This window comes from Puma concolor, chromosome C1 (genome assembly GCF_028749965.1).
Source record: "Puma concolor isolate L17-30 chromosome C1, mPumCon1.1.hap2, whole genome shotgun sequence".
NCBI lineage: Eukaryota > Metazoa > Chordata > Mammalia > Carnivora > Felidae > Puma > Puma concolor.
The window spans coordinates 78116407-78142147 of NC_141674.1; the positions used below are offsets into that span (position 1 = coordinate 78116407).

At 41.0% G+C, this 25741-nt stretch overlaps 1 protein-coding gene across 3 annotated transcripts in view; it reads right to left on the reverse strand.

Annotated features, from left to right (window-relative positions):
- TGFBR3 (transforming growth factor beta receptor 3) overlaps nucleotides 1-25741 on the reverse strand; it is a 208627-nt gene that overhangs the window by 119876 nt on the left and 63010 nt on the right. For all 3 annotated transcript variants that reach the window (XM_025912786.2, XM_086717529.1, XM_086717530.1), the window contains one exon: nucleotides 1310-1494. In XM_025912786.2, the coding sequence (XP_025768571.2) occupies nucleotides 1310-1494 (185 nt within the window). The remainder of the gene's footprint in view (nucleotides 1-1309; nucleotides 1495-25741) is intronic.

Consider the following 25741-nt stretch of genomic DNA (forward strand, 5'->3'; position numbering starts at 1 on the left):
TCTGAGAGAGCACATATAAAATGAGTAATTATTGCTGCTAAAGAATTGCTGGAGTCAGCAACGCTTCACAGGAACTGCATTTCCTCCTCCTCCTTTCCCTCCCACCACAAATCTCCCCCATAAGTTAAGAATTAAAGACACATTGCTCGGATAAAGAAATCTGACCTGAAATATGTGTTGCAGCAACAATGGCAAGCAACCAAGTGTATTAACAATAATTTCCAGGGTAGCTGAAAAGGTTAGATGATTTGTCTTTGAAATGAGCCAACTCTGCACACTTTCATGAGATGAAAATCAGTTTGCTTTTCCTTCTGGACACCTCACCTCTCTCCTATTCCTACTCCCCACAAAAGGCAGAGTGGTTGAGGCACATAAACAAATAATTCTGGAAATGAATTTCCTTGACCAGGAGAAAACGCAAAGACAAATTCCATTCTGCATTAGTTTCCCTACACTTCGCTGTGATCAGGATTTACTATGATTTCTCTCTCCCTGGAGGGATAATACCTGATTGATAACATTTCTGACACACAGAAGCTTCAAAAAAGAAAGAATGGCAACTGTGTGTTATATTCCAGTATGACAACCATTACCCACAAACTAGGTCATTTCTGAGCCACAGGAAAGAGGAGGCCATTTTTCTTTTAAAGTGATGATGACCTTGTGTGAGTAAGTTACTTCTGCACCTGTCACCTGTAAAAGGAGGATAATAATAGGACTTCGTGGGCTAAGTGTATGAGTGCTTCAAATAGCACTGAGGACAGATGAAATACTGAGTCACTACGAGCTTGGCTCGTCACCATCACCTAGACCAGCACTATCTTCAAAAAGCTGCCTAGATAGCATAAGGAGCTATCCTCCAGCACTCTTCATTCAGGTACAAAGTACCACCATCTTTATTTCAGAGAGTTCTCCAATTTCCACCGACTCATCCTGCAGGGGCAGCAGGCTCATAAGACAAAGGAAAGAAATGAGAAACACAGGGACACAGGAGGAGATGAGAAAGACATCTTACAATTACAGAAAAATGGCACCTTATTTTATTTTCTGACAGCCATGTTTAAAAGACGAAATTCTTAAGAACATTCTTTCCAATAGGGGTAGCCAGGAAAGTTACAAGGCTGAAAAATCTCTCCAGAATGATGTCCTAGACTTGCCCAGTCTAGAGAGCAATCTGCGTACACTGTGTCCCCTCCTCCCCACTTACATTCACACACGAGCATCCTTGCTAAACCCGGAATGGAAAAACAGACAAGTGTCTTTACAAACTCAGAGGGGCAGTGAGTAGAAAGCTGGTGCCTACGCCTACCTCTCTCTGAGGCTGGTCAGGCCCTGGGTCAGCAGCGCGGAGGTTCAGGACGTGCACCTCCTGTGGCAGCCCCGTCGTGCCTCTGCTGGCACACCCCGACAAGACAGTGAAGCTCTCCATTAACGCCTGGACAGGATGGGAGGCGTTGACAGGCGACACTTCACACTGGGTCCCGGGCTCTGGATCTGCAGAAAGAATCATAAACACAAACCCCTCAGAAACAGCAATTAACTGTGCTACAGTTAAATTAATTAGTCTGGATGATCAAGCCACTGCCAACCTTTAGGAACCTTTCCAGGTAAGTTCTTTCCAGAACTGAATGGCAAAAAAGCTTAACCTATTCTAAAACCCCCATCTCTTGAATTCCTTTCAGATGATTTTGATGTGTATTTGATTATTTAAATTCCCTTTTAGATACACAAGTCACGAATGTATTCCTCTGGATGGAGGAAACCTCCCGTTTGACATCTGTGTTCAATTCCTTCCTCTCGTAGAAGAAAACCAGAAGTAAATGGAATAAATTGCCTAAAGCCCAATAACAGTATGCATAAATAACATTAAACACCTAAAATTGCACCAAAAAAGTATAAGATACAGTCTCAACTTTTTAAGCACTTCCCCCTTCTTAGAGCAAAACAAACTTAAGAACAATACAAAGCAAGATATAATGAGCAGGGCTAATTGGGGCCAGCGTTGTATGGCAAAATTTGGGCCAGAGGTCAGAAAAATCCTCCCAAGAGAGGGCAAAGCATATGAGTAGAGCTTCAAATAGGAAAAGTAGAATCCTGGAAATACTCAGCTCCCGCCTCCTGATTCTCCCTTCCTCTAATCATCACAACTTAAATCCTAACATCCATTCCTGCCCAGCTCTACCTTCTGTGATTCTAATCACCTCTGTCTCTAGACAACTGCAGATCTTCCTAAAAGGTGACTCTGGTCTCCAGCTCTCCAAGTCACCTTCCATGCAAGCACCACCCACGTTACCCAGGGTGCTCAATGGGATGGTTATTCCCAATATGAATGCCTGCCCCTCCCATCTCTGTGGGCATGTCCGGTCCCTTAAGGACTTCTGGCCTATGAAGAAAGCCCAAGCTCCTCCACCAGGCACACAAGGCCTTTCTTGATCAGTCCCTTCCTCTCTCTCCAGCCTCACCCCAACCTACTCCAGCAACCCCAATTGGCTGAAAGTTCTCCAAAGATACCATGATGTTTCTTAACTCCATGCCTTTATTCAAGTTTTTTTCTTTTACCCAAATTCCTCTTCCACTCGAACTCTGTCCCCACAACAAACACCCCAAGCTGAGGGAGGTACTCTTCCTCCATCCTCTCATAATTTCTTTGCCCATCTCTGCGGTTTCATTGTCTACACTGTAACCACCAGTGTATACACATCTGTCCCTGCTAGTACAGTATGACCTCCCGGACTGTGGGTTACTCATCTTTGTGTCCCCAGCACCGATCACAGCATCTGGCATGTAGAAGATGCTAAAAAAATATTTGTGAAGGGAATCACTGGGCTTACAAACAACAACAACAACAACAACAAAAACTGCCTCCTCCTTGACTGTTGATTGAGGCACCATTCTAGAGACTTGGATTCGGCTGTAAGGAGGTAATATGGGCAAGAGTGATGTGAGGTACTACTTGGGCCTCATTGCACACTGGCTGGGTTGACAGAAAGAGACATCTAAGAAAGAGGAACCCATAATATATCTCTGCAAGCTTGGTGTTGTCTCCACTGGATACATGGGGAGACTGAGACTTGATCATATAGCGTCCACTAAACCGCAGCCTTCCCCAAGTGGAACCTGATAAAAGACTTAAACTCACTCCCAACGAGTTCTTCCTGACTTATACATAGTAAAAGTACTCTCCAGGATTACAGACCCAGTGCAAAATTAAAATGCAAATGTCATTCAGAACCAGGCAATCCTGCGCCCCCACTGCTATACTATAAGCAGACACCCTGCCTAGTGTGCCAAGTCTATTTCAGAACTCATGGAAATTGTCTAGGTTGATAATAGTTATCTGGTCTGAAATGAAGTATGTACCTTCTCAAATAATCACTGCTGCTCTCTGTACTGCTGTACTGTGCCCAGCTGCTTTCTGAGAAACAGCGGTGGTGAAGGAAGATGTCACAGTGGCAAAGGCAGCAGGTAAGGGACATAGGAGTCCCTGAAGTCCCCATGTAGGGCAAACAGTATGAGCAGGTGCTCCCCCTACTGTTTCCCCTCCTGTCCTCACCAACTGCAGAGGGGTGTCTGGTATATCTCACACCCCAAAGCTCCAGAGTCTCCTACTACTTCCTACTCAACTCTGGGGAACTGGTTTCACAGCCTCCTGCCATGACTTTTCCATTATCATAAATTGAGCACATATAAAAATGCTTTCCAGGGTAGAGGGATGGGTTAAATAGGTGATGGGGATTAATGAATGCACTTGTTGTGATCATCACCAGGTGCTGTATGGAAGTGTTGAATCACTATATTGTATACGTGAAACTAATATTACACTGCATGTTAACTAACTGGAATTTAAATAAAAACTGAAAACAGAGCACCCGGCTGGCTCAGTCAGTAGAGCATCCGACTCTTGATCTTGGGGTCATGAGGTTGAGCCCCATGATAGGTGTAGAGATTATAGAGAAAAACTTAAAAAAAAAAAAAAAAGCTCTTCAGCACCACTTTTGTATGTATGTGCAAAGCTCCAAATGGCCTGTGGTTCCACGCAAAACATGTCTGCAATCTGCTTGACTTGCCCTCCTCCTTACAATGCCACCATCACCTGTCAGGATCTCCCTTAAATCACCACACTAGGGCTAGAGAAAAAATTCACTGGCAACAAATCAGAGGATAAAGTCTTTCCTAAAGATTGCTAAGGACAAGCAATCCTCACCTTAGAATCTATGGTTTTTATCTTGCCAGAGTCAGGGCAGGGAAGATCCCACTTAATGGGCTATAGTTCCAGCCATGTGTTATAGGAGTCAGTCCAAGGTCAAAGAAAAAAGCAACGCACAGGGCACACTATGATCAACTGACTGGATAGATGCACTTCAAAGACCCACTGGGGTCAATGATTAAACACACTCCATATAGAGCATCTCTGACCATCAAACATACCAGAGTGGTAGTTGGTTTTTGAGATCCCTTAATGAATTTTTTTTTCCTCTAAGTTAAAAAAAAAAAAAAAGCTACAAGTATGATTAAGCTATCCATAAAGCCAAAAAGCAAGAAAGAAAAGAAATTAGGAATTATGTACCCTTATCTTCCAAAAGTATATAAGAAATGGTAGCTTCAACAATTCAACACACAATGTCAGTCTAGGGTAGTAAAAAAAATAATAATAATAAATTGCTCCTATTTATTAAGTGCTCACTATAGGCTGGGCAGTGCTGGGTTTGTATAACCTTGAACACCATCATAATAAAGTGGTAGTATCCCTATTTTAAAGAAAAAGAGAGTAAGTTTAATGCACTTAAGTAACTGTTGTAAGGTTACCCAAGGAATGACACTCACACCTACCTCTGGGGCTCACATCTCTGCATGGTGAAATTTTTCATAAGAACATATTGGATCTAGATGGGTTCACTGGCAAATTCTACCAAACATTTAATGAAGAAATTACACCAATTCTCTATAATCTCTTTCAGTAGAAGCAGAGGGAATGCTTCCTAAGTCATTCTGTGAGGTCAGTGTTACCCTAATACCAAAACCAGGCAAAGATATCTCAAGACAAGAAAAAGACTAGCGGTGCCTGGGTGGCTCAGTCGGTTAGGCATCCAACTTTGGCTCAGGTCATGATCTCATGGCTTGTAAGTTCGAGCCCCACGTCAGGCTCTGTGCTGACAGTTCGGAGCCTGGAGACTGCTTCAGATTCTGTGTCTGTCTCCCTCTGCCCCTCCCCTGCTCATGTCCTGTATCTCCGTCTCTCAAAAATAAACATTTAAAAAATTAAAAAAAAAGAAAAGACCAATATCTCTCATGAACACAGATGCAAATATCCTCAACAAAATATAAGCAAACCAAATCCAACAATGTAAAAAAGAAATGCATGCCACAACCAAGTGGGATTCAACCCAGATCCATAATGTCTGAAAATCAATTGATGTAATCCATCTTACCAACTGGCTGAAGAAGAAAAATCATATTACCCTATCAACAGATGTAGAAAAAGCATTTGACAAAATCTAACAGTCACTCATGATAAAAACTCGGAGCAAACTAATAGATAGGAACTTCCTCAAGTGGATAAAGAGCATGTAAAAAAAAAAAAAAACAACACCAAAAACCTATAGCTAACATCATATTTAATGGAGAGAAACTAGAAGCTTTCTCATTAACATCAGGAATAAGGCAAGGATGTCCCTTATCACCACTCCTTTTCAATATTGTACTGGAAGTCCTAGCTAATGTTTGCAGCTAGGTATGGCCATGTGACAAAATTCTGGCTAAGAAGATATAACCAAAGGTGACACATGCAATTTCCAAGAGATTTCTTTCGAAGGGAAGTTGTGTTCTTCAGCCCTTTCCTCCTTCCTGTGGGCAGGAATACAGATGTGATGAGTAGGGCCAGAGCAACCATCTTGGGCCGTAAAATGGAAACAACATGCTGAGTAGGGCAAAGCAATAAGACAGAAGTTGCCTAGGTCCTTGATGAAGATGGAGCTACTGGATCAGCTCTGGACTACTTCTTTTTATATGGAACACATGTAATTTTTTTCAAGCCAATATCATTTTGAGTTTTCTGACACTTGCAGCTTAATCTACCTTTATTTTATTTCATCAAAAATGCTAACCTTCTTCCCACCAGAGACTCCATATACAAGGTATCCTCCAGGAAGACTTTTCCACAATTCCTGTTCCTCTGCCCTGCCATGGGGTGGCAAATTCTTACTCATTCTTCTGATCTTTCAAGAAAGCTTCTCTTACTTCTCTTACATTAGAGAATACATTTTTAAATACTCACATGGTACTCTTCATTTCTCTTCACTGCACTTCATGTGGTTATACTTATATAATCATTTGTCCAATGATTTGTTTAATGTCTACATATACCCAAAGACTGCAAACATCACAGAAGAATGGAGCCCTATTATTCTGATTATTGCTGTATCCTTTATCCCAGCATAACGTCTGGCATACAGTACATACTCAAATATTAATAAGGGAAGGCAGTGGGAGAGGAAAGGGAAAGAACCACAAGATGCTCAAAGGATGTCATACAGAGGCGTCTGGGTGGCTCAGTCGGTTAAGCGCCCGACTTCAGCTCAGGTCATGATCTCGTGGTTTGTGAGTTCGAGCCCCACACCAGGCTCTGTGCTGACAGCTCAGAGCCTGGAGCCTGCTTTGGATTCTATGTCTCCCTCTCTCTCTGCCCCTCCCCTGCTGGTACTGTGTGTGTGTGTGTGTCTCAAAAATAAACATTTAAAAAAAGGATTTCATACAAATAGGAGACTCTATCCTAGAATTCTTCCTTTCTTTCACTCTTTACCTAGTAGATAAAACTTCCATCTTATAATAAGGGAGTGGGGGGAGGGGTGGTGGAATCAATCATGATACAAAGGAGGGTGGCATTTTTGGTTGCTAAGAATCAAGTCCCGGCTGGGACTTCCCCACCCTCAAATGTCACAGCAGGCAGGAAACACAAACTTGTTTTTGTGTTCTCCAGGTGGCACAATGCTCCCCTCTGCCATCAGCAAGCCTCCAGCCTCCTGCCACCTCTGGTCAGGTGCAGGCCTTCCTGCCCCTCTCCTGAAACCAGAGGAAGCCTCTAGGAACTGGCCTCCCATCTCTCCCAACTGGCCTCAAAGCAGCTTCTACTGCATCTGCTCACACAAGGCCAGAGCCACATCCAGAGGGAAGCTTCCACCTAGGAAGAGTGTGACCCACCCCCAGGCTCTACTACACAAGCCCTAAGCTATCAAGGCGGCCACCAAGGGGCCCAAGTGCAGCACCTCATAGCCACAAAGGCTTGGAAACTAGGAAAACATGTTCTGAAACCCTATCTGACTCATCTGCTCACTTCTGTGGTGACCTGTGAGCTGAGGAACTGCTCACACAGGCTCTCACTGACAGCATCGGAAGGCTGGGAGTTTCTCTTGTGGCCACCACTGGAAACCCACAGCCCTTCCTTCCCTGAGCTATCTCTTCCCCCAAGTCATGAGGCAAATGAGTGGCGTGCTCCGTGATGATGCCAATCAGCACAGCAAAAGCAACTTTACCACCATAAGGGTCAAGCAGGGCATAAGTGATACGGAAAGAAATGCTGGCTAAAGGCAACAATATCATAAATGCACATTCCTGTTCACCTTGCACCAATGTTAACAGTCAGAAGGCATTTTACTAAAAAAAAAAAAAAAAAACAAACAAAAAAGAACATTGTACAGATTCTTTATCTGAGGCCTCACAGAAACTCTCTAATGTGGACAGAACAGATATAATTGCCACTATCACATGTTGCAAGCCACAAAACTGGGTGCATACTTTGACGGACTGCTTCTTAATAGTAATGTACATACAGGTCCGCCTCCAGAGACACTTCCCACTGTTGCCTCCCCATCTAGATATTTCTTTTTATTCCAGGCATCTAGTATCTGCCCCATCCAGGATTCTTCGCGGGTAATTCTCAAAGAAGTCTAACTTTCCCTTGGTCTGATAGCGTGAGCTGAGTTTATCCTTCTCTGCTGGCTACACAAGCAATCTGATCTCCCCCAAATCCTGCTGGGTGTTGTGTTTTGTTTGACTTGTCCTCTTTCCTACCCTGAAGTCAGACTGTGTTTTTCCTTCTCAATACACCCTCCTCAGCCACCAGGACAGACCCATGGCCCCAATTCACTCACAAGATGCTACTTCTCTTGACTAAAAACATTCACTGACCTGAAGACAGCACAGATTCAAGTAAACCCTGGGGAGAGAAGCTCACCAGGTGGCCCAGACCAAGTGGCCTCCTTCACAAAGCAGAGCCCTGTGTTCAGCAGCTGGGCCACCTGGGGCAACACTGTGGAGCATATGGTGACACCCTAGGCCTCCACCTCCTGTGATAAGCCAGGGTTTAATTCCTCATGTATACGGCTATCATGCACCTTCTCTGGGCCACACACTATGCACATATTGTTTCTAATCCTCATTGCAGCACTGTAAAGGTACTGTTAAAACTCCCATTTTAGAGTGGTGGAAACAGGGACCCCTAGAGGCTAAGTAACTTGCCAAAGGTCACACACCACCAGTAGAGGGCAGGGTGGGATTCGAACCCGGTCTCTCAGCCTCCAGGTCTAAGCTTTTCCCATGGATAGTCACTGCTGGCTTCTAACCTGCATTTTCCTGTCCTTCACCTCAGTGTTTGATGAGCAAGCAGACTTATTGGCCAAACCTACACATTAACTCATGTTTGATAAAACAGACTGATTAGTTCACACTTGCAAACTTTTAGTTGATTTAAAAGATTTCATAAACTCAATGAGAAAGCACAAACTTATTTCTCATTTTACCAAATGTCGTCTTCCTCTTTTTCACTCATGTTTGCTTATCTGCACACTGGGAAATGTTCCTAAGATCTGGCTATAACATCAATGTCTAAATTCCCAGTTCCACTTAAAGAAAAAAATGCAAATGGACTCACCCTTTCATTATGTCCTTTAGCTACAACACAGCATTCCAATCTCTGTTACAGAACCCCCACATCCACGCTGGCTGCAGGCCAGCCCTAAGGCTTGACAGAATGCAGACGAAGCATCTGGGAACAGATGCATTTGCTGCACACACTTTAAATTTAATCTGTCCCCAAAGAAATTATTATCACACCTCATGCAACAGAGAGTAAAATATTGGGGGTGGGGGAGTTATTGTTTGGGGGGAGGTGCAATAAGTAATTTTCACATTTAATAAATGTGATCCTTAAGCATTTTAAATACCAATGCATACCAAGTTGACACAAACATCTGGTACCTATTGCACGTAATTTCCAGCACACTGATTCCCCATATCACCCAGGGTACTAATGAGGAGCGTGTGTTCAGCTGCAATAAAAAGTGGTAAAGATGCAGAGGGAATGGAGGGGTAACATTATAGCCTGGGACCAAGACATTGCAGTGGGGAGATTTTATTCCAACAACACCATTGGCTAATAAGGGTTTCTGTTATTGTCCCACAGGGAATTCTGCAATGCTGTCAGCTGTGAAGAGGGACAAACTCCCATAGACTGTGCGCCTGGGCACTGCAGGATCTATTCTGCCCCTGAGCTGAAAATTCCTTCAACCCCCAATGGGATGCGAAAATCTGTAGGAAAGGGCACCCAAGATGATTTCTCAGCAATAGCACAGCCGGGCTCTAAGTGAGCTTCATGCAAGGGAATGTGACATATTCTAGGATAGGATACAAAACAAAGCTCCAGGAAAAAACACCTGGAAGGCCTGAGCTCAAGAGTGCCTGCTGTGTACACAGCATAGGCTGGTGTTTATACCATCTCAAATTACAACTCATTGAGCTACAACCCTTTGGGGATGGAGCTGTGGAATGTACCACCATTAAGATCCAAAGGGGGCCCTTCTACCAAAGACCCCCCCTAGGCTTTTCAACAATAAAACTTGACTTAAGGCTAAAATTTATCCTTAGTAGAAAAAAGACAAGCAGAAGAGTTTCTAGTGGCCTAAAACCTGTAATCTGTATTTCTCAGGAAAAAACAGCCAGATTTTTCTATAGTACAACTCCTTAGGCATGTCTTATCATAGTTTATTTCATCCCCCAAGTGAGTATGTAAATCCAGACCTTCCACTGGACCAACTAGCCCTCTTCCAAGAAGTCAACTGCCAACCGGGTCAAAAGCCAATGCTTATTTGTATACTGTTGTGTTCAAATCATGGTGCAACCATGTTGAAGAATTTCCCATGTTCAAGTTTGTTTTTACAAGTCCGAAAAGAAACAAAAGGCAGGGTACCTTTAAGAATTTAAATTCTGGGGGCACCTGGGTGTCAGTGGGTTAAGTGACCGACCTCAGCTCAAGTCATGATCTCACGGTTCTCCCGTGGCTTCAAGCCCTGCATCAGGCTCTGTGCTGACAGCTCAGGGCCTGGAGCCTGCTTCTGATTCTGTCTCCCTCTCTCTCTGCCCCTCCCCCGCTTGCACTCTGTCTCTCTGTCTCTCTCTCTCACTCTCTCTCTCAAAAAAATAAAACAAACAAACAAAAAAAGAATTTAAATTCTCAAAGTGTTGGGAAATGCCTGGTTATAAAGGGCACACACCTTTCCATTTGAGCAAGATACCACTATACAACCAACAAATATCAGAAGGGATTCATGCAGTTCTGGGAGGCAGTGGGATTGTTTCGTGTTTTTTATAATCTGAAGAGAACAGGTAGCTGATGAAGTATGTTCCAGAAGTCACCACTAGGCATAGCAAGAGAAGGGTCCCCATATTAGAGCCAACTGGACCAGGAAATGTGAGAGCTGACATTTTAAATCCAGATCTGCTGCTTACCAGTTATGGGACCCTGTCTTGAAGTTTCCCATAATCTCTCTTTCTCTTACTTTATGAGAGGCTCGTATATCATGAGACACGATACATGCCAATGCTTTACAAATTTCAAGTACTATTAGAGACATAAAGTCCCTTGAGGGGAGGAGGAGAAGTAAATGAATGAAAATATTTTCTCCATTGAAAAAATGTTTTCTTTCTGAGCTTTTAGAATGATTAATAAAATATCTAAGATAAGATGTTCTTATACTACTCCCTAGCCACTTCTCCCCCAAAATTACTTCTAAGAATTGCAGTGGAAAGATTTAAAATAAAGCTGTGCAGTACTGGAGTAAAAATTCCTGTTCTCTGAGCAAATTCCGGAAGTATAACTCCCAAAGGTGAGAACAGTCCATTTTTCTACCTCTAGGGAATTTCTAAAATCCAGAGAGTAATCTGGCATCACCTTGGCTGACTTTCTTGTTGTTTACTTTTGATCTGTAAGATGGTACATCTATTCCTGTTCTGACACGATCTAAAGGAAGCCAGGAATAAAGAGGACACTAACTCCCCTTTGGTATTCATTTATGGGGAAAGTAGAATTTATGGGATGTTATTGCCTAAATGGCTCAGCACTGAGACCAAGAACCAATATGAAGATTTGAAGGATGGAAGAAAATGCAATCTATTTTCTCCTGTGTGAGTCTGAGACACACAAAATTATTAAAAGAAAGTCTACTTCCTTATTAAAAGAAAAAAAATACTTATTTGATCTGGATTCAAAATATTAAATGCAATTTAGGCACATAACCAATAAAAATTATAATTTAATTCCTACTAATGCAATATTTTCTGGCAAAGTGGGACTTGGAAGGCTGGGAAGCTGCCTCTCATTAACCCTGAGGGATCACATTGCCAAACCCATTCATCAACCAGACCTCAGTTTGAGCCTAAGATAGTTACTTAATGGATTTTCTCTTTTTTAACCTCTAGCAAACTGGTGTCTGATGAAAAAGAAAAGGTGGGAGAAACAGAGGTAAGGATGTGCACAGAAACACAAAGGCATAACATGCTACAGTGAGCATTCTCTGGGACTGGTGAGCCCTCAGGTAGGGCTGGGGTGCAGAGTCTGGGTAAGTGACAAGACAAGAAGCTATAAGTGGGGATATAGTCAGGAACGATGGAAGGAGAAAACCATAACTGCTGGTGAGCTGAATTAAAGCCTGTAACCACTGATCCTGATTATAGATAGGAGACAAGAGATTAAAAAGAAAAATCTACCAACTTTTGTTTTGGCCATGCCAAATATTACTAATTACAGCCATGTGTACAAACTGGGCGATGAACTACATTTAATTTAAGGATTTTATATATAATCAGGGCACTCAACAATTTTTTTTTAATGTTTATTTTGAGAGAGAGAGAACACACATGAGTGAAGGAAGGGCAGAGAGAGAGGGAGAGAGAGAATGCCAAGCAGGTTCCACAGCACAGAGTGCAACACAGAGCTCAATCCCACATGAGATCATGACCTGAACTGAAATCAAGAGTCAGACGTTCAACCGAATGAGCCACTCAGATGCCCCTCAACAATTGGTTGTTAAAGGCATGAAGAAAATGTTTAATGTGAATGCCAAATTATCAATCATCGATGTATGTATGTCAAACTCAATTATAATAATAAACCATATTCCTTCCTCTCCTAGCCAGGTAGCTCACTGCTCAGGTGTCTCTGTTATGAGGAAAACAGAGCTAATGGTCTGGAGAGAAATCTATGAACAACTAGTGTGCTGTTTGTTGCTCCTTTCACAGTGAAGCTAAAAGGTTCAGGAGAATCTATGGAGCTGGCGTTTCCAGAGTTTGCAGCAGGTATGGGCCAATCAAGCAGTGCCACTGATAAGATCACTACGTGTAGACCAGGGAACAAGAGGGTTGTGCCCAGCTAAGCAGCCCTGGCCCAGAGCCACATTTTTACGTCTGATTAAATTAAGAGACTCCATAAACCAGTTACAACTATTACACTTTCCCTTTATAGCCAGTATCTACTTTTGGTTATAAATCCATTTGGGCATTTGTGAACCATTCATTTATTTGGGCGTATGTTTCTATGTCTTCTACTTAGTTGGAAACCCAATGAGGGCAAGGATCATGTATGTTTCTTTTGCTTATCCTCCAACTATACCAGAGCATGACACAGTGCCTGGCATGTGACAGGTGCTCATAATGACATGTTGGGTGATGAATTCCTCAAACAACCAAAATCCTAATTCTCTATAGAGAATATTTCATTCTCTATGAAATAGGCATATTTCATTATATTGCACTTTGTTTTATTGTGCTTCACATATACTGTTTATTTTTAAGTTTATTTACTTATTATTTTGAGAGAGAGAAAGAGAACACAAGCAGAGGGGAGGGCATAGAGAGAGAGGGAGAGAGAGAATCTCAAACAGGCTCTGCACTGTCAGTGTGGAGCCTAATGTGGGGCTCAATCTCACGAAGCCAAAGTCGGATGCTTAACCTCGTGAGCCACCCAGGCGTCCAATTACAGATACTGTTTTCTATAAATTGAAGGTCTGTGGCAGTCTGGGTTGAGCAAGTCTGTCAATGGCACTTTTCCAGCAGGATTTTCTCTCTGTATCTCTGTGTCACATTTTGGTAATTCTTGTAATATTTCAAACTTTTTCATTATTATATTTCTTATGATGAATTGTGATCACTGATTATGACTCATGGAAAGTTCAGATGATGGCTAGCATTTTTGAGAAATATTTTTAAATTAAGGTATGTACATTGGGTTTTTTTAGACATAATGCTATTGCACACTTAGCAGACTACAGTAAAGTGTAAACATAAATTTTATATGCACTGGGAAACCAAAAAATTCATTTGACTCGCTTTATTGCGATATTGGCTTTACTGCAGTGGTCTGGAACTGAACCCACAATATCTCTTAGGTATGCCTGTATAAACTATTTGGTATATAAAGTCCTTCTATTACAATCCTTCCTAGTTTTCAGACAGGTTTTCCACAACTTCTGGTCCAAGAAATGCAAAATTAATGTACCAAGATAGGTCTGACCAGTACCTCAGTTTTAGTGGCTCTACTCCTAGAAAATTCCTAATCTACTGTGTGGATTATATGTCAGCCATATGTGTCAACCATATTCAAATAAAAAAATTTTTTTTAAAGAAAAAGAAAATTCCTGATCCAACTAAAATGTCATGCTATATACTCCTTTATAATTTATATACTCAACTACTTCTAGAAAGGAAATTGAGGGGGTTGTAAGAAAAAATGTTAAATGGGCTTAGAAATCCACCTAAGCTGCCAATCAATTGATAAGTGGTAATGACAGAAGAGAAATCTCATCAAATAACTTAGTTAGGGGCGCCTGGGTGGCTCAGTTGGTTGAGCCTCTGACTTCGGCTCAGGTCATGATCTCACAGTTTGTGGGTTCAAGCCCCGCATCAGGCTCTGTGCTGACCGTTTACTCAGAGTCTGGAGCCTGCTTCAGATCCTGTGTCTCCTTCTCTCTCTGCCCCTCCCCCTCTCATGCTTTGTCTCACTGTTTCTCAAAAATAAATAAATGTTAAAAAAAAAAAGAACTTAGTTAAAGGAAACTACTTCATGTGAGCACCTCACCTAGCTTTGAGCTTCCCAGTAGTCAAGGTAAAGGAGAAAATGTGATGCTTACAAGATCTCATAAAAAGGAAACAAATCAGCTCTTTGGATAAGAAAATATTTTTCCTAAGTCTGAATTTCAGAGGCCTGTAATGAAGCAAGGATCAGGGATTTCAAAAGTTATTTTACAAAAAACACAGGCGCATAACTTTTCTTCAATGGCTTCATTAAAAATAGAGAAAATACAATCTACAGTGAAGTTCACTCAGGGGTCCAGGCAATTCTCTGTAGCATTCCTTTTCTAGAATTAGAAGAGGTTTTATTTTGTTTCTGTTTTTTGTTTTTACTTTTTTAAACCAATAATTTACATCAATGTATGTCTGAAGGCAAAAAACAAAGTGGCATTAGTTTGCTAAAAGCATTTGGGGGATTTTCTGATCCTGATTTAAAAAAAAAAGCCATTCAGTTAATCAAAAGTTTCAGATTTGGGGGGTGCCTAGTTGGCTCAGTCAGCAGAGCGTGGGACTCTTGATCTTGGGGTTGTGGGTTTGAGCCCCAAGTTTGGTGTGGAGATTACTTTTTAAAAAGTTCCCCCCGCAAAAAGAAAAGTTTTAGATTTTGCTATGCTGGGTCAACAAACAACTTCTGAAAAGGTAAAATCTAAACAGAGTTATCAGTTTAACAAAATGCTAGAAGGGAGGGATTTGATTCAATCAAATTGTGTTTAACCTAAAGACAAATATAAGAAATAATTGTACTGCTGTTGAGTAAACTCTCCCCAAAATTTAGAACTGAGATAAAGGGATACCTGTTCAGAAAAAACACCTACTGAGCATGCTCATAACAAAACCTCACACACAGTAAAGTACTGTCAAACACACATCTGTATCTGACAAAGCAACCTTTCAAAACAGATGTGTCATAGGATGTTTCAAAGCTTGACTTTTTTTTTTTTTTTTTTAAAGTTTGTCACATTCAATCAAAGCAATTTCTGTTTTTCGGAAATCTGTGTGTTCTTTAGGGGGAAACTTTTCTTCGGTGTTTTTCCACTCTGGATCAACTAGCTCCTCTCCTTTCCTCCCAAGTGAACCTTCGGAAACCACTCTGCCAGAGGGAATTCACCTTTCTCACATGTAGACAAGCTCTAATACTTTCAAATGGTCAATTTGAAAATGAAATCCTTTGCATGCCAATTCCTAAAACAAAAAGGACTTTGTTTCAAGATTTGCAGAGAAAAATGTACCCAAGTTTCATCCATTATTTAAGGTAATAATTAATTCCTGCGCCCAGTATTTTACATCATATTCCTTTCTTCCCACCTTACTTCATCTGGCCCAAAGAATCACCTTACCACCACACAATAAATGCCTCATTTATTCAGCACTGACTGGGAATGAGATATCCACATAAGCAAATCTTCCAAATAAGTAAGGCTTTACTCCTTTCAAGAAAGTGACTTAAGTAATTTTTGCAGGAAATCTACCTAAAATGTACTATATACAAAATTATTTCCTAGCCACCTTAAATATTTTGAGCATCCTGAATACCATTAATTTTTTTGAGTACTTGGGGTCATCATTATGCATACTAATGACAGGTTATTAAATGTTTTTTTTTTTCAACGTTTATTTATTTTTTTGGGGACACAGAGAGACAGAGCATGAACGGGGGAGGGGCAGAGAGAGAGGGAGACACAGAATCGGAAACAGGCTCCAGGCTCTGAGCCATCAGCCCAGAGCCTGACGCGGGGCTCGAACTCACGGACCGCGAGATCGTGACCTGGCTGAAGTCGGACGCTTAACCGACTGCGCCACCCAGGCGCCCCAATGACAGGTTATTAAACTTTGCTATGGTATTTCGTTTTTGTCTCTACACCAAATGGTCCCCTATTTGTGTTGTATAATTCTGTCTATACTTTTTATACTTCTGTTTTCCTCAACTGACTGCAGTTCTGTCTCTCTGCCCCAAGCCCATCACACATCACCTTTCACACTCAATTCCAAGTCAACAAGCTTGGACAAGGGCAGTCCCACCTACCGAGTAACCCCTATGGACTTCTGACACTTATCTTCCTTGTAACTCACCAAATACTTTGGTTTCCTTCAGGTGTTATGGATGCACAAACCTACTATAAAAGTGACACTGTGTAACAACATTAGTGACAATATTAGCAATAATATTAGTGATACTCTCCACACAAAATCTAATTTGAATGGCAAGCCATCAAAGAAAGTGAAACGTATGCACTAAGGGTGAACTGCTGGGAATTGAGTTCACACAAAAACTGTGCTAAAGGTCCTACTCTTCTATTGTTCTAAGGTTTCAAGCATTTTAGAAATATTCTCTTTTCAAGAGAAGGAGAAAGCAAATACATGACTAGGTATCTTGTGTGTGTGTGTATGTGTGTGCGTATGTGTACGTAGGTATAGAAAGAAGGAAAGGAAGGAAAGTTAGGAAGAAAAGGAAGGAAGGAAAGAAGGAAGGGAGTTAGGAAGTTAGGAAGGAAGGGTCTAGTGATGTCTCCCCCTCTTTTTTATTTTTCAGGATGAACACATATTTGACCCACACATCCCAGATTAATTACAATTTTAGCATCATCTGCACATTCTTCTACACTGTAGTTTCTCAGTGGAACTTGTAATCACTATTCCTTCCCGCCTTCACTCTCCCACCAGTGATAGTGGACACTGTCACTGCGACCAGACACTGCTACCAGGGGTCCCTGTTTTCAAGTCAGTACAAACGATCTATTCTGTACAGTACAGTGTAGGGCAGGCTGCAGGCTGAACATCCACGTTACAAAGAAAACACACAAAGCCACTCAAAAAGCCCCTCCTTAGAACAGTGTGATGATCTGCAGCTTTCTAAAATCAAGTCATGACATGGAATCTTCCCTGCCTTCTGATGTTAGTTAGAAGTACGGGTCAGACTGCAATCTTTGCAAACCATGATTATGTTTAAAAAAAAAAAAAATTTTTTTTTTTAAAAGGCACATACTGAGGACTGTTGCAGGATCACAGACTCTGAGAAGGCTCACTTTGTAAAGCTCTTTTCTTAAATGAAATAGGGTTTCTTTGCCCCAGAGATAACGCATAATTTATCCTAAATTTTGACCTTTTTTTACTGTAAAAAGCATAGGAAGTTACATGGAAACAATGAATGGAAGTGCACTTTTTTTATTAAACAAGAACAGGAAACTTTCAGTAGTTTATAGTAAAACTACATATTTAAGCCAAAGAGAAAAATTTAACTATGCTCTTTTAACTCCTAAATTTTCACCCTCTCTCATCCAAAACATACAAGAATATGCAGAACTGACACTCATGAAACAAATCTCAAGACCAAGAACAAAATTAGCATTTACAGGCTTCAAAAATATATTTCCTCCAAATTACTTAATGAGCCTCTTCAAACAGGCCTACTCCTACTTCTTCTATTATTGCATGGCCCAAATGAGTCATAATAAAACTTTGGAATATTAAAGACAATAAGTGAGGAAATTCCAGAAAATATAAAAACTATTTCAGGGAGCCAAAACAGAACTATATTTATTTTTTTATCCTAATGCATAGGAATGAATAAACCAGCAAATAAAACAGGCACTCACAGAGGTAAACATACATCTGGCTATAGTTTTGTAACTTAAAGTCTTGCAAATTCACCACCTCCTCCATACTAGACACATTACTTCCTTAAACAAAGCTAACTACAAGTACTACCCCAGTCAACTCTAAGAACCTGTACTATACCAATCTAAAAACAGTTTATGTCTGAGTCTACAACATCCAACACAGCAAATGACACATAACAAGGGCTCCATCCACGTATGTTCCAGAAAGGAAAAGCTCATATGTAATTCTCATTCACTTTAGTCTTGGTCCAACCATGTCTGGGTCACAACTCCAATTTCATTAAAAACCTATCACTTCCCTGAGCCTCAGTTTTCTCATCTTTAAAACAGGGATAATACTTATCCTGGCTAATCTCCACGCTTGTTAGGAAACAAATGAGATCAGGTATTTGAAAGCTTTTTTTTCTTTAATTAAGTCAGGAACCCCTACACAAATATGAAAATATTACCAATAAATATATGAAAAATCAGTAGAAAATCACATCCTTTCTCCTCATCCTACCCTCCCTCTCAAAAAAAAAAAAAAAAAGGCAGCTCACAACATAACAGACCTTAAGAATTTAAATGAAAGAAGGCTGAACACAGGGTTAGAAGACTGGGGTTCTAGTCTCAGCCCTGCCAGTAACAAGCTGCTTGATGTGGGCCACCTACAAACTAGGGCTAATACTACCTATATTGCTAAAGCAAACTAAAGTAATAGATAGCAAAGAATTCTAGAAGCTTAAAAGCAAGATACCTACATAAGAGACTGATCAATTAGAACTGCCTAACAAAAAGTTTGGACTTTAATGGCTTTATTATATAATTGGTTAACGAGGAAAGAAACTGGTTGCAGTTAAGACCCATCCTAAAAGACCCTTCCTGAAAAAAGGCTAAGCAAAGACAAAGGAGTGGAGGACCCTCCCCAGTGGAAATGCAAGTATTAATTATGTAAAGAGGGGGCTTTAGAAATAGGAACATGACGGGCCACCTGGGTGGCTCAGTTAAGTGTCTGACTTCAGCTCAGGTCATCATCTCACAGTCTGTGAGTTCAAGCCCCGCATCAGGCTCTATGCTAACAGCTCAGAGCTTGGAGCCTGCTTCGGATTCTGTGTCTTCCTCTCTCTTTGACCCTCCCCCTACTCATGCCCTGTCTCTGTGTCAAAAATAAACATCAAAAAAAAATTTTTTTAACAAATAGGAACATGGAAAAAAATAACTGTGGATTAGAACCCTTTCGAGTCCAATCTGATGTGAGAAATGAAGGCAAAAAAAAAAAAAATTAAATTTCCTTACAACTCACAGCCCACTGACAGTCAAATCCTTGAAACAGACAGTGACCGTCCTCTAGGAGCTCAGCTGCCTCAATAATGACACTTTCCTAAAGGTGAAAGGGAATCTTGGCTTAACATTATCCCAACCCCCCAGGACCCTGTAAGTCTACTTTAACATATAAAAATTACTTTTGAAACTTCCTTTATCTCTACTCCCCCACCCCTAACAAAATACATGTTGGCAATCCTACTCCAAGCTTTTGGCCCCCTGAGTACATCTGAATGGACTCATGACTGAGTTTTTACTAAACAGCAATAAATGACCTTTTCCTAACAGCAGCTAGCCCCTCTACATCCTGGGAAACCTTGTTTCCAAAATACCTTAGCGACTTCTGCTATCCCTAACCCTCTCCCAACCTGAAGATAAATAATCAGTCACTCTTCACAACGCCAGCGTGTCTCTTTCTGTCCACAGATCCTGCCCTGAACTTTAACAAAACCACCTTTTTGCACCAAAGATGTCTCAAGAATTCTTTCTTGGCCGTCAGCTTCGAACCCCAACATTTTCCACAATTAAACTTGTAAAGTGAAATACTGGGTCAGATTTTTCTCCATCCCTGGTGAAGGCAGAGGCAGGGAACCCAAATTCTACATGTGGATGCCCAGAATTCCAGAACAGACAGCAGCTCATGAAGAAAGCAACAGGAGGGGATGAAGAGGAGAAAATAGATCAACAAACTACAACAGATAGGTCAGTTAGTAATTAAAAAGAAAAAAAGAAGAGGCACCTGGGTGGCTCAGTCAGTTAAGCTTCTGACTTTGGCTTAGGTCATGATCTCACAGTTGGTGAGGTTGAGCCCCATGTCAGGCTCTGTGCTGACAGCTCGGAGCCCAGAGCCTGCTTCAGATTCTGTGTCTCCCTCTCTCTCTGCCCCTCCCCAACTTGTGTTCTCTCTCTCTCTCTCTCTCTCTCTCTCAAAAATCAATAAACATTAAAAAGAAGAAGAAAAAAGAAAAGAAAATAACCTACTTGAAAGTTCAACTCAAGGCTGAATTCCTATCAGAAAAGTACTGGAGGCCAAAGCCTACAGCTGCATAATACTTTAAATCTGAGGCTGGTCTTTGGAAAAACATTTGACAAAGAGTATCAAAACATCTATTTTTCTTTCTTTCTACTCATTTTTCTCAATTATTTTTCATATTAACCCTTGCACTTCACTTACCACCCCTGACTTTCTCAACTACAGTAAGGAAATATGTAGAACTATGGACTGAATAAAACTGTACAACATATTTTTCTGTATCTATTCTTTTTCTTATCGAATTTTTCCCTTTTGTAACTCAGTGACCAGCAAACAGTCACACAACTAAAAGCCAACAAAATGAGCTAGTGCACAGTGCCGATGTTGGAATTAACCCAACGGCGATTAGACAGTGTCAGATTCTTCTTGGATTCCAAAATATTAACTTTTTTTTTATATTTTATTTTATTTAAAAAAAGGACGTTTATTTATTTATTTGGGGGGGGAGGGGTAGAGAGAGAGGAGTGGGGAGAGAGAATTCCAAACAGGCTCCATGCTCTCGGCATAGCACCCGATGCAGGGCTTGAACCTACGAACCGTGAGATCATGACCTGAGCTGAAATCAAGAGTCAGATGCTCAACTGACTGAGCCACCCAGGCGCCTCCAAAATGTTCACTTTTTTTAAAGTGAGGCCTTTATGGGATTTTATTTTGAAAATCACTAGAGACTATGGTTTCCACCTATTGGCCTCAACTGAAACTTTAGACTCATGCTACAAGCATTAACATTCACATATAGCTTTACCTGGTAGGAGCACATCAAGAGCAAAATGAAGTATTAAGAAATTTAGTAACATGCATTTTTTATATCCCTTTATGTAAGCAGAATCAAACATACTTATTTCACCCCTTTTTTCCCTAAACTAATATAGGATTTTCACTCTACTAGGATAGGATTTTTTTTTATTTACTCCCATATAACAGATATTCTTATTAAAGAAAACATCTTCATGTCACCACATATGAATTAATATAATCACTGAGTACCTTATCATTTATCATCTCTCCAATTATGTATCTGAAAGAATCAAACTGTGACCCTAAGTAGTGAGAACTACTGACCTCACTGGGAATTCAAGAACCCAGTATACAACAAGAACTCTAGTTACATATTTGCTTTAAAATAAGAACAGGGGTGCCTGGATGGCTTAGTTGGTTAAGCGTCCAACTCTTAGTTTCAGCTCAGGTCATGATCTCAAGGTTCATGAGTTTGAGGCCCACAACGGGGGCTCAGGATTCTCTTGAGAATTCTGCTTGGGATTCTCTCTCGCTCTCTCTCTGCCCTCCCCCATTCATGCTCTCTCTCTCTCTCTCTCTCTCTCTCAAAATAAATAAATAAAGCTTAAAATAAAATAAAATAAAATAAAATAAAATAAGAACAATAATTTTTAGCTCTATGTTAGGCTTTGGACTCTGCTTCTAACTTGATGGGGAAAAAAAAAAAGCTACCATGAAGTCTAACTCCAGTAAGCATTAGTGTGTTAATTAAAATCCCTAGCCACCTGACAGTATTTTTACAAACAAAGCATCATAAAGAACATACTGTTCAAAAGGCATGGAAATTGTGTTTTCTAACGTCCATATTTGCCAATCTTTAGGAGAAGACTGCAGATATTAGTGCAGTGTAATAAATAAGATGCAATCCCTCTTCATGACAAGGTCACTTGGAAAAGAACACTCTGACCTTGGCAAAGTTCTTAAAAATTTAGACAAATAGGAACTGCAAGAAGTGTTTTGTTATTGTTGGTGTTTGTTTGTTTTCAAATACTGCCCATTTTAAATCATCCCCTTGATTTTTAGGCCGGAAAGGATGTAAATGTCTGAGTTACTACAGTCACCTTCCTCCCACTACTTTTAACTGCCTATAAAGCAATCTCTGTAGACACCAATCTTAAACTGCCCTGGCCTTGCCAGGGCAAATGTTGGCCCATATACTCCAGCAAGGCCATGAGTATTCTGAAGGTCAAAAAAAAAAAAAAAACAAAACAGGATTATTTCCAGTCAGAAAGGAAGTCCCTGCCTTCTGGAAGGTGGCCCCCAGCCCAGCCTTGACTTCGTATGCTATGAGGCAAGTAAACCAACAACTGGAAACAGCCTTCATCTCTAATCAGTACTTTCTGAAAGATGCTACTGATAATAGGGAGAAAACAAGAATGTATTTGATGTTCACATTTCCCTCTGCCTTGGCTTTTCTCCTTTTACAGACACATATACAGATGTTTGAAATAACACTTCACTAATGAAGTTTTCAATGTAAACTACAGAATGTATATTTGGATTCCTGCAGCATTCATGAAAATGGTTGGACACATCACTTAGGGTTTTCTTCCTATTTACCAAACAAGTTTCTGTAAGTCCTTCCTATAGTAAATAGTATACTAGTGATAATGGTGCTGAAATGGAAAAACAAGGAGGCAAGTGCAGGGTGCAGGGAGTTTTGCTGTCTACTTTTCATAAAGGGCTAACACCCTAATTGTCTTCAAGCACTAAGGTACAAGACCAGTGGCAATTTGCATGCCTAGGGTGCAAACATAATACTCGCTTTCTTTGGCACATTGAAATAAAAACACATTTCCTCAGATGAGGAAATTAAGGCCCAGAGAAATTAAGGGACAGTTTAGTTTGGCACTCAGAACCTACCACAACACAGCCCCACTTTCTTCTGGGGCCTGGTCATCCAAAAGACCTCCTGTTTCCCCAGATTCAGCACCTAATCTTCACTCTCCGTCCCTAATATGCTGACGGCCTATGCACACTTTAAAGCTCACCTTAATGGGTCTTCACTGCCTGCATGAATCCTCTAAGCTAGACATAACCTTAACCCTTTCTCTGAATTCCTACATCAGGCGGGTTCTTTTCTGATGGGCATAGACCAAAGCACCAAGCTGTGTGATTCCCCCAGCATCTAAGCATATTAGAGTCAAGAAAGCGTTTTCTTATTAATCCCCCCAGCCCTTGGGTGGCTCAGTTGGTTAAGCGTCCAACTCTTGATTTCAGCTCAAGTTATGATGTTGCAGTTTGTGAGTTCAAGCCCCATGTTGGGCTCCATGCTGAGCACGTAGAGCCTGCTTGGGATCCTCCCCATCCTCTCTCTGCCTCTCCCCTGCTCACCCTCTTTCAAAATAAATAAATTAAAACACACACACACACCTCCCCAGCCCCTAGATAGGGCCTTGCACATAATAAGCACTCAAAAAGGATGTGTTAAATAGAATTATTTGATTGATTAAGGAATAAAATAGCATTTCCAAGATTCCACAGCAAGTGGGCAGCAGAAGCAAAAATAAAGCCCATGCTTCATGATGACCAAATGCAGCTTATACCACACCACCAAAAAAAATTCACAGCTGGGTTTATTTTTATGCATGTGGTAAGGTGTGTATTGTATTATATTATGTGTGCACACACACAAGTCCTCACAACCAAGCAAAGAACAGTGAGACTTCTCACCACTAACTAAGCTCTGTTTTTTTAGTAAGTGTCCCCACAACCCTAAACTGCTATTTTATATCAAAATTTTTAAAAACTGGATCATTTCCTCTTTTGCCCAGCTTTTTTTTTTTTTTAAGTGAAGTTTAGGACAGCAGGAAAACTGCTGAGCTGAGACACAAAGAGCTGACTCTACACATGCCTCATTGTTTTCTATTTTCTTTCCAGCACAGTTGTGGCTGGAAGATGGCATTTCGGATTCCCCGTGGACCTGTGCCCCTGGTGTTTCAAAACATTATGCTTTATACACTACTTGGAGAGGTGTGAGTCAATTGAGTATGTTCTCTCATATATATCATGTATCTTTAGGGAAGTAAGCAAAATATGTGTTTGGGGAAAGGAGGAGGAAAAAGGGACCAAGGGAGTATTCAGAGATGTAATTGCACATACACAAGAGGGGCCTTTCATGTGTGTGTTTTGGAGGTGGGGGGTTTAATGTAAACATTGACTACATTTGTGCTTGTGACTTTTACATACATACTGAATCAACACACACTTGAAAACACATCTGTTAAAAATGCTGACACATTCATTATAAGAACATTATTTATTCTCTAAGGGGTTTATATTCTGTTGTTTCCATTTTTTCAGGTTTTCTTAGCTTTCCTCCTCAAGTATATTTGATGACTTATTTTTAAATTTCTGATTTTACTGCCAATAGGATGCTCCATGAACACAGGACATTTTGCCAGAAAAGTAGAACTGATTCCTCTTTCTGAATTGCTCAACTTCACCTCTAGGAGGAAAGGCTGCTCACACCTACTTCAGGAGACCCACAAACACAGGGTCCTGGAAGAGTTAAAAACAACCTTTCAGGGGTGCTTGGGTGGCTCAGTTCGTTGACCACCTGACTTTGGCTCAGGTCGTGATCTCATGGTTCATGGGTTTGAGCCCCACGTCAGGCTCTGTGCTGACAGCTCAGAGCCTGGAGTCTGCTTTGGATTCTGTGTCTCCCTCACTCCCTGCCCCTCCCCCACTCACACTCCGCCCCCTCCCTCTCCCTCTCTCTCTCTCTCTCTCTCTCTCAAGAATAAACATTAAAAACAAAACAAAAAATTCAACCCTTCAATTCTGACTATCACTCCACTTCATTGTCCCTGTAAAAAGGGCCACTTCTCAGTGAGCTAAGGCATCCCACAGGTTGAAAATAACCTTTAATCCATACAGAAGTGAAAACTTTTGTTTTCAAAGGAAGCTAAGACAATTTGTCCACTGAGGGCCATTCTCCTGTTGGGGGAGGACCTCCATGAGTCAGGTGCTTCTAAACATACAGCGTTTCCTAGTGATGATTCATTTTTTTAGCATGAATAGTAAATCCACAGCCCTACAAAAGCAGGACATTGCTGTCAGGGCACCAAGGCCTGTCCAGTGTAGCCTCTATTACAGCCTCCTAAAGACATGAATCACACCTCCAAGCCTGATGATAGGAAAAGAGGCTTCACTTCTCCTACCCCCAATCAAGAGGATGCCCACTCTTCCTTTCTCTACTCACGCTATCATGCATTATTCCAAAGACATTTTACTTCCTATAATTTTTCTCCTTAAAGACTTTGAGAATGGACCAGCTTCAGAACAATGGAGAAAGAGACACTGAATTGGTAATCAGAAGGGTTCAAATTCTGAATTAGCTTCTTAGAAGGCATGTCACTGTATGCAAGTCACAATCTTCCCAAGTCTTAGTTTCAGATAAATGGTAAATAGCAGCACATTTTTCATGCAATTCTTAAAAGATTTAAATGAGATAATACATAAGGAAGAACCTAGCACGTATTAGGTAGTTACTAACGTTTTGCCTATGAAGCAACCAGAAAGCTCAATTAATACTTTTCAGAGGGTGTTATCATTCAATAATAAAGGCCAATAAGAATATTCTGAGCCCTTTGCCAAATAGCCAGGTTTGGGCAGC